We start from the raw sequence: 8,710 nt of genomic DNA on the forward strand, positions 1-8,710 counted from the left end.
AAGCAGATGAATTGACCTTAAATATATGTTAAGGAATACTTAAGGCTTGAGATGACACTTATTGAGGACAACCTTTTATATTTATTTTCATTTTAGAAATTAAGTAATGCAGTGTATAGTGGTGAAGTTCATTCCACAATTTTAACAAATCTTTTGCACTTTTGCCATTAAGTGATTTCACCCAATTTCAACTCTCCAGCACCTTTTTTAAGTATGCAAAAGTTGGTACTTTTCAAGTGTTGTTCATCCTTGTTCAAACTTTTTGCTGTTTTTGATTCTAATTATCACAGGTTTGAGATGACAGCACAGCTCAAAATGATCTCTTCTGTGTTTTCATAACACAATAATTGCAAATACTGTGGATGTTCAGCTGGATGAGGACTGCAGTACAGATATTATTAAGTTGCCTGTACTACTTGATAGTTATGTCAAGGCTAATGATTGAATGTAGGTTTGAGCGTTTAGATTACAGAACAATCTGGCTTCTGTTGGCTATTATCACCTGTCAACTGGAAGGATGTATAGATGAGTGTGTAGAATGTATGTGGTGAGCATAATAATAGAGCAGGTAACAAAACACTAAATCCTACCAGACATGGCAATGATGGATGTGATCACAGTGATGATGAAGACAGGGGGCAGCTGACCATCCATGCAATCAAAAACTAGCGTTTAGACAAGGATTATGGAAATGGGAGGATACTGACGCTAATGAAAGTGATAATGAAGAAGCTGACTGCAGTGACATGAAGCAATGGTTGAAGTTATGTGCAGATGGAGATGATGAAGCTGGTGGTGTTGCTGGTGTATTGTAGGTGATTGTAGTGATGATTGCAGATCTGTCAGAGCGATCAAAGTCTTAGTCCTACAAAAGCCAGTGAGCCAGCAGACAACTGCTCTAAACAGGCTGAAAGAAGAAACAATTGGCTGCCAATCAGTTTCGAGGAGTTGAGCAATATTGACAAGTGGCTACATTGCAATGCCAGACTGTTTGTATGGGGATCTAATACACAATATCTGCAAATGGCTGAGGCTGTAAAACATATTGCATCAGTTGCCCTGGGCAACAAGACTTGGACCACTGTCAACCATTAAGTCTGGTTAGGTTTCCACTCTTGGCAACGATTCCCTAAGTGAATGGATAAGTGTTTGCCTTTGATTGTCCTGCTGTCCAGTACTTTAGTCTTTTAGAAATGACAAAACTTGTTAATTTATTTCCACACAGACAACTGGATGACCCCTGACAGGATGTTGTCAGTTATCGGAGAGCTTTATAGGTTGTGAAATATGATCACTGTGGGATTTGTGTCCCGCAGCCTCTAGAATGAGAGGATGTGGAGGGAGGAGTGAGAGAATCAATAATCTGGTCCATTGAACAACACAGTTTATAAAGAATTTCTTCATTTTTGCATAATTTACAGCACCTGGGCATCCCCTTGTTATTTGTATTTACGATTGTATTGACATATAAATACTGTAGGGAGTAAAGAGACTAAAGGAGACTTGGAGGATATTCAATAACAGAGGGCTTGTCCATCTTTTAAACACAGGATGTGTTCAAAACAAATAGACTTATGCAAATTCATTTTGGTTTCATCCAGTTTTGTCACCACATTGTTTTTTGTAAAATGGGCAATTGTTTTGGTCTGTTGGTGTGCAAGTATCTTCAGAGCTCAGTGGAAGCTGTTAGTCATATTCCCATTAAGGCTTCACCAGTATATTACACTGGATGATTTGCATATTTTACTGGATATACTGTAGGCCGACAGAGTAACTTGATAAAAAGCAGGACTTTTGATTGACTGATATGCAGTATGCTTTAACACAATCCTTCTGCAGAGATTACGTCAGTTGAAAGCACTTCCGCTTTTTATCAAGTTTTGATTTATTTTTATTTATTATTATTTATCAAATTTATTTATTTTACGCCTCCTCAATATCAAAGCTACACGGTAGACTTTGATATTTGCCATTCATGTTGTCTGACACTTTGACGGATTGATGAATTAATTAATTCCTTTTTTCTTTTGATGCATGTTTCCTTAATTGACATGAAATCATGCAGCAAAGGTCATCTGCAGGATATGAAGCCAAGCTATAATGGGTACATGATATGTGCGTTAGACAGGGAGCCACTAGCTAAAGCAATAGAATGGATTTGTTTAGGTTTTTAGGAATAATCAAGAGAATGTCTGTAATTTCTCCTCAGGGAAATGGTCATATTTAAGGACATTTGTTGTCACATTATAACTGGTAACTTTAATCTATAATCTTTTTTTTTAATGTTCATCAGTATGAAGTTAGAGTTAAAATAATGAGTGGTTCGGTTGCTATGCTTGCCCCTTGAATCCTTTAAAAGACCTGCATGACAAATAACAGCACATATAAAAAGTTCAGGATAGCCACAAAACTATTAATCTAATACAGTACATTTGTAGTTAGTGACATTACAAGGGTACTGTTGCTATGGTCACCTGCATTTTAATAAACCTGCTGAACAGCAATTGAACTGTGCATATATGGGAACCGTAACTGGAGTCCACTAAAAACAATATATTATACCTCAAAGACAATTTTTGAATACGTTTCTGTCTTTGTAAATTTAGCTTCCAGACAGATTTTCTAAAACCCCTTGACTCAGTTGGATTGTGCATTCTTCTGAGCGCCAATGACTACTTCTGTCTTTAGGTCCACTTTTCCTCTACTCACTTACACTCTTTTATTGCCCCATGCAGACACTATGATGCAAAAGTTCTATTGGTAAAATTATACAGTAATTTCAATTCAATTTTTATATATATAAAACGATAGACGTAACAATTCTACATAACACAACATAAATTAACAATTCTTGTCAGAAAAGAAGTAGGAAGAAGCCTCATGCCTATAGTATCTAGTCCTTCCCTTATTCTGTATCAATCTAATCAATTTTTGAAAACCTCATGTCCTCTGCTTGTTTTCATTCTCAATTATTATATTGTCTTTATAGTTGCATGCTGGCCTTGATTTTTTATCCAGCTGATAACTTCCTATTCTTTGCGACTCCACTGCTGCCCAAATGTACTGTGTTTTATAAATAATTGTACAGCATTCTTTGTTGCGCAGACTGCTGAAGTATGTTTCTTCCACCCTTTTTGTCTTTGTTTATTTATAGCACCCTGCTTTCACGGCACAATTACGCTCTCATTATGAGTACCCAGGGTTTAATTAGGGGTTTTAATGTGGTCCTTGGGGTAATTTACATGTTGTCCATTATCATGGTTCCTTAAGGACGAAATCTCTCAGCAGTCCGACAAGTTCTTAGCTTGAAAATAATGAGGGCTTTGGTTGCTATGCTTGCCCCTTGAATCCTTTAAAAGACCTACATGATAAATAACGGCACATATAAAAAGTACAGTTTAGCCACAAAACTATTAATCTAATACAGTACATCTGTAGTTAGGGACATTACAAGGGTACTGTTGCTATGGTTACCTGCATTTTAATAAACCTGCTGAACTGGGGTTTAGTGTGTGAAGTGTTCTATTATAAGGTTTCAATGGACACCTGCTGGACAGTCAATGGTAAACGGGCATAGTTTGTGAGAATGATATTACAGGAAAAAGGTTATAAAAAAAAATAATTAAGGTATAGTCAGATAATTAAGCTGCAGGTCAGGCTCTTTTTTATTAAAGTCTTGTTCCCATTGGATGTGATAGGCATCCTGCAGTTAGATTTCCTTCTTAAGTTACTTGAACCGTCTAGTCATAATTTTGGAGTGGAGAACTTGAGCTGTCTCTGTGATATGATGAACAGTATGGGAACTGTAGTATATAAAATGTTGGCAAGCTTCCTAGGGCAGGTAAACAGATTGAAAACTACAAATCCCATTTGCCCTTGAAATTGCTGCAGAGATGGTGTATGTTTGCTACCCCCTCCCCCTTTACATCTGTCAGTCCTTGAGGCAGTTCTCAGTGGATGCATACTTTGAAACTGCTGGTCATTTCGCACTTGTCGTCTCACGTGCTCAGCTCATGTTTGTGATTCCAGATCTGCTGCAAAGAAGTGAGGATCTATTTGCATTTTCATTGTATGTATTTTATCATAATTGAGTAAAATGTGAAGGGCATTATGATGTTAGCTGCGTGAATATTATGATTTCTTTTTAATGTATTTGATTTTTTGTGAAGAAACAGAGGACTGAATAGAGTCAGTTTGTTAAGTACAGTATATCAGTTGTAAGCTAATGGAGGCAAAAGGAGCCTCTGTTTATCTTAGCTTCTACAGTACTAAAGCTCTTAACAGCAAGATAGCATATTTATTGCTCATTATGGTGTTATAATAGGAGCAAATAGACAGTGAGATCAAAGCAGAGGGGTTGGTCTTGTTCTTTGTTCTTGCTTGTTCTTCTTATGTGCAGTATCAATGAAAAGCTTTTTCACTTCTGAACTAAGTTTAACTAAGAGGCAGCTGGTACTTAGAAAATTACACTGGTAGAGCAGTCTTCTGTACAGTAGGTTTTACCAGTCAAATAGCTGGAAAATAAATGGTGCTCTAACATATACTTTGTTACATTTCCTAAGCAGTTGACCTCTGCTGGCAATCCATCTTTTTTGTCCCTTTTATCTCTCTCTTTTTTATGCACTACAAGTCTAGAATAAAAACATTTTTAATTGAAGCTGGCTTTTAAACATGTGAAACTCTGTCATGCAATTTGATAACTAAAACCTACATGGACATTATTTTCAATCAGTTTAAGTTCACTTACAGAGACAATGAATGACACACTTCAGGTAATAATTAGTTTGCTAACATTGAGCATTTTTGAAACCCTCTTAACTTCAGTGGTCGCATTACTAGGAAGTTACTCGTTAATCTTTTGTCAAAATTCCACTAAAAGCCATTAAACTGTAGTGGTATCCCACAGCTGATGATGTCATTGCTGCCTTGGGACCGTAATAATCGGCTGTACTCTGTTGTTGAGTTGGCAAATAGTTCTAAATGGATTACTGGAATGGTTGAGGTCCTCTCTTGTAACTACTTTCTGGATATAATGAACACTCCATTAGTCTTTGTAGAAAGGCGTAAATGGGACGATGACGTTTCTTGTTTTGTGATTACATTCTTCAGCTAAACAGCCTGAACTCCCAAATTAGACCTTTTCACAACACACCAATTCCTTCAGCTTTACTCCTACACTTTTGACCAGCAGACAAGCTTTTATCATTTACAAAGGGATTGTTGCCCTTCAAAGGGATATCAACCTACATTATATTTTTATCCATCCACCTCTGCTGAAATTTATATTTTTAGACACATTTTGGACTGGACCTTGAAGCATCTTTCTCACTAGACAGTATACTTACACATATTTTTGAACTGCAACAACAGAACAACCCTCAAACATAATACTAACTCAATTCAATAATTCAGTTTACTGTGTTTCTAAGCTTGTAAATGGACTGTTCTTATATTTTTCAAAGCACCAACCTTCCAATTGGCAAGCGACCACTCTACCACTGAGCCACAGCTGCTTTAGGTAGATATTACTACAGGTTACATGAAAGGGTAAAGGGCTCAATGCACCCAGTAATATGTTTCACTTATTACACAAAAGACCAACTGAACTGTAGGGGGTTATGCAGATAATATTTCTGAAATGGATTCAAACTAATTAGCTATACAGTAAATGCAATTGAATTTGTTTTAAGTTAATTTGGGACATTTGTATGGTCTTGCTCATGCAGTATATACAGAATTGTTTAATTAAAATAGAGTGAAAGTTGAATCTACTAGTCAATCATATAATGTAGCTCAATCTCAATGATTTAGTTTAGTTTTAATAATCCCAGACCTAAACCTAATAGCAACTAATTATAAAACCCTGTCAAAGGCATTTTCAATTTGGGTATATCATTCTAATGAATGTCAAAGACAAACCAACCCATAGTATATGAATGCCATAAGATATTTGCAATCAAATGGGCTGTGATACTTGTCTAAATGTATCATCCAATAACCTGTATCAGGGTTGAATATTTACAATATATAGTAAGATATGAGACATTTTCTGAAGGATAATGCACAAAACAACAAAACAGTTGTACCAGAGCTCTGTCTATTCCTCTCATGTATCTTATTCAATGCTTTATATATATTTCTGTAAGAGGAACTTTGTTTTCTGTTACAGCAGACATTTGACTTGTTGATTTTATTTGCAATTTTGATTATTTGAAATGAATGTGTGCACTATTAAGAACTATATAAAATACTGTACAAATTAACCTTTGACCCCTTGTCCGTTACAATTGCCCATGTGTTGGTCATTAAAATTAATATCTGGGTATGTCTCTCTGTCTGTCAGTTCCCTCAGTGTTACACATCTCCCTTTTCTCCATGGTCATCTTAACCGATGAGATTGACCACGAGGGTGTGTCCACTGATTCCCTGTGGTTTGCATTACGTGTCCCATCTGTTCTTTAGTCAGCTAAAGCATAGTTTTTGATTAATTTGATGTTTAGTGTTTGCCTTGCATGTGCTTTGTGAATTAATGTTTCGAGCTCAGATGCAGTCAATTACCACTGTAAATGTTTATATTTACTTGTATGTGGAGTCTGAAGGGGACTCCATGAAACCTTGGGGGAAAAGTCTTAACGATAGGCTTCAACTGTGCAGTAAGAAGCAGCTGAGGGGTTGGATGTAACCAGTATTTTACATGTTCTAGTTTTTACCGATATTCCAAAAGGAACATCAAAAGCTAACATGGAAGCAGATCCCATCTTGGACCTTCTTGCGGCACAGGTTATACAATGGCTGTATTCTGACTCAAGATGCAAGTAAATGTAAATCACTTTCAGTGGGATCCCGAGTGGCATCCTTTTCCTGCTCTTTTCTTCCCTTTCCTGCTTTTTTAACCTCACTCTCTACTAAACCTATGCCTATCTGTGTCCATGTGTGTTGCACCCAGGTATCAAGAGGAGTACAGTATGGACTCAACCAATGCCCAGTAAGTCCCTGGTAGCATCATGGTTGCATGGCATGGATTGTGTCTGCAATAGTAACTGTGCACAGAACTGACTAGCAAGCACAAAAGCACATACGTAGCAGTGTTCACTTTGGATTTTGCACAGAATGGATGTGGACATGAAGCCTTGGAGGAAATATTACCAATACACAATATCTGTAAAGTGAGCAATTAAAGTTATGGTAATGGTGCAGAATGCGGAGAGCAACCCATTTATGTATAGCTACCTTTTCAACACTTTTTGTGGCAAAAACTCAAAAGAAAACAGTTACCTCAACACAGATTGTTGTCACATTCGATCACACCACAGTAAATGGTGAAAAGGCAGTTTGTGTGTTTTTATCAACTTATTCCAGGTGTATTTTCTGTCCCCTGACTGAATATGCAACAGTTTCTACTCTGTTTTCATTGTTGTCAATGTTAGATCTTGGCTTAAAGCATTAATCATGTGAACAGAGATGAGAACGTCTTTAGACAAACTAGAATCTGCTGGTTATATTGGGTAAAATAGGTGCTGAAAACATCCACGTCAATCGTGAATCTTACGTCATCGAGAACGCCATCATAAAGAATGTAAAAACACAATCCTCTACAACTCTCTGTTTCCTCGGCACTACTGTCACCAGTATCTCTGCCAAAAATGGTGAAGTATTAGAAGCAAACCCCTTATTGAACACATTAGTATTTCATGTGGGGATGAATGATATTCCACGGCAACAGTCAGACATTTGAAAACATGATTTTTGTTCCAGCTCTTCAACATTCTCAATGAGCGTGTACCTTCATCTCCGGACCGGCGCCCGTGCGGGATGGGGCGTTTCTCCAGGCTTCTGAGCCTCCACACACGGCTTTCCACTGTGTTCCGGGAGCACGGTCCTGTTTTTATAGACAATTTTTATATTTTGTGGGAGTGCAGTGACTCTTTTAAGCACGATGCCATTTTAATTTACTGAGATCATAGCTACTGTCCTTGAACATTAAACACACCATCTTACATCACATGGACAATCAGCATGTCACTGACCAGCTTAGGGCGTGGTCATCCTCCACTTCCCCACGTGGACTAATTACTGACCTCACATGAGCCAAGTGCACTCTCCACTACCTCTCAAGTATAGTGACAACCCAAGCTCTTATTCTAATCATTCCTGTCATAATGACTACCAGACATAACACAACATGAACTGATAAACTAACAATAGCAAACTGCTATTTGCACACAAACAGCCAGCTTCCAATCCATCATCTAAGAGAAGGTTTCCAGCGACCATGCTATTGCTGCCGTTAAACGGGTTAGAGACCCCACCAGCCCGCTCTGACACTGGGCACTGGGTTTTGGGCTGGCTAAATTAAAGTTGCTACACTAATTAAAGGTCCCTCTCCGGAGCTTCTGCCCACTTTCCCCTTCCGGTGAAGTAGTCTCAGGAAAAGGGGCCGCGAGGTACATTTGCTAGTTAATTCATTATTCAGTTGTAGTCTGATAAACGACCGGAACTACATTTGAATTGTGAGAACCGAATGTGAAAGTATATAGTGTTGAATTGTCAGTGAGGGTTAAGAATGTGTTTCAATATGACATTCATTTTATGTTATTGTAATTTAGTTCCAAACTAACAAATCATTTCAAATTCAGTTGTTTAATGCAATTATTCAAGTTGAACAATTAACATTTACTGTTATTATTATTATTATTATTATTATTATTAT

The 8,710-nt window shown here is 37.4% G+C and overlaps 1 protein-coding gene across 20 annotated transcripts in view; it reads left to right on the forward strand.

Annotated features, from left to right (window-relative positions):
- kcnt1b (potassium sodium-activated channel subfamily T member 1b) overlaps nucleotides 1-8,710 on the forward strand; it is a 70,146-nt gene that overhangs the window by 18,245 nt on the left and 43,191 nt on the right. For 14 of the 20 annotated variants that reach the window (XM_032515459.1, XM_032515460.1, XM_032515465.1 and 11 more), the window contains one exon: nucleotides 6,947-6,985. The exons of the other annotated variants lie outside the window; for them this stretch is intronic. In XM_032515459.1, coding sequence (XP_032371350.1) covers nucleotides 6,947-6,985 — 39 coding nt within the window. The remainder of the gene's footprint in view (nucleotides 1-6,946; nucleotides 6,986-8,710) is intronic. 20 annotated transcript variants of the gene reach the window in all.

The sequence above is a fragment of the Etheostoma spectabile genome, chromosome 5 (assembly GCF_008692095.1).
Source record: "Etheostoma spectabile isolate EspeVRDwgs_2016 chromosome 5, UIUC_Espe_1.0, whole genome shotgun sequence".
NCBI lineage: Eukaryota > Metazoa > Chordata > Actinopteri > Perciformes > Percidae > Etheostoma > Etheostoma spectabile.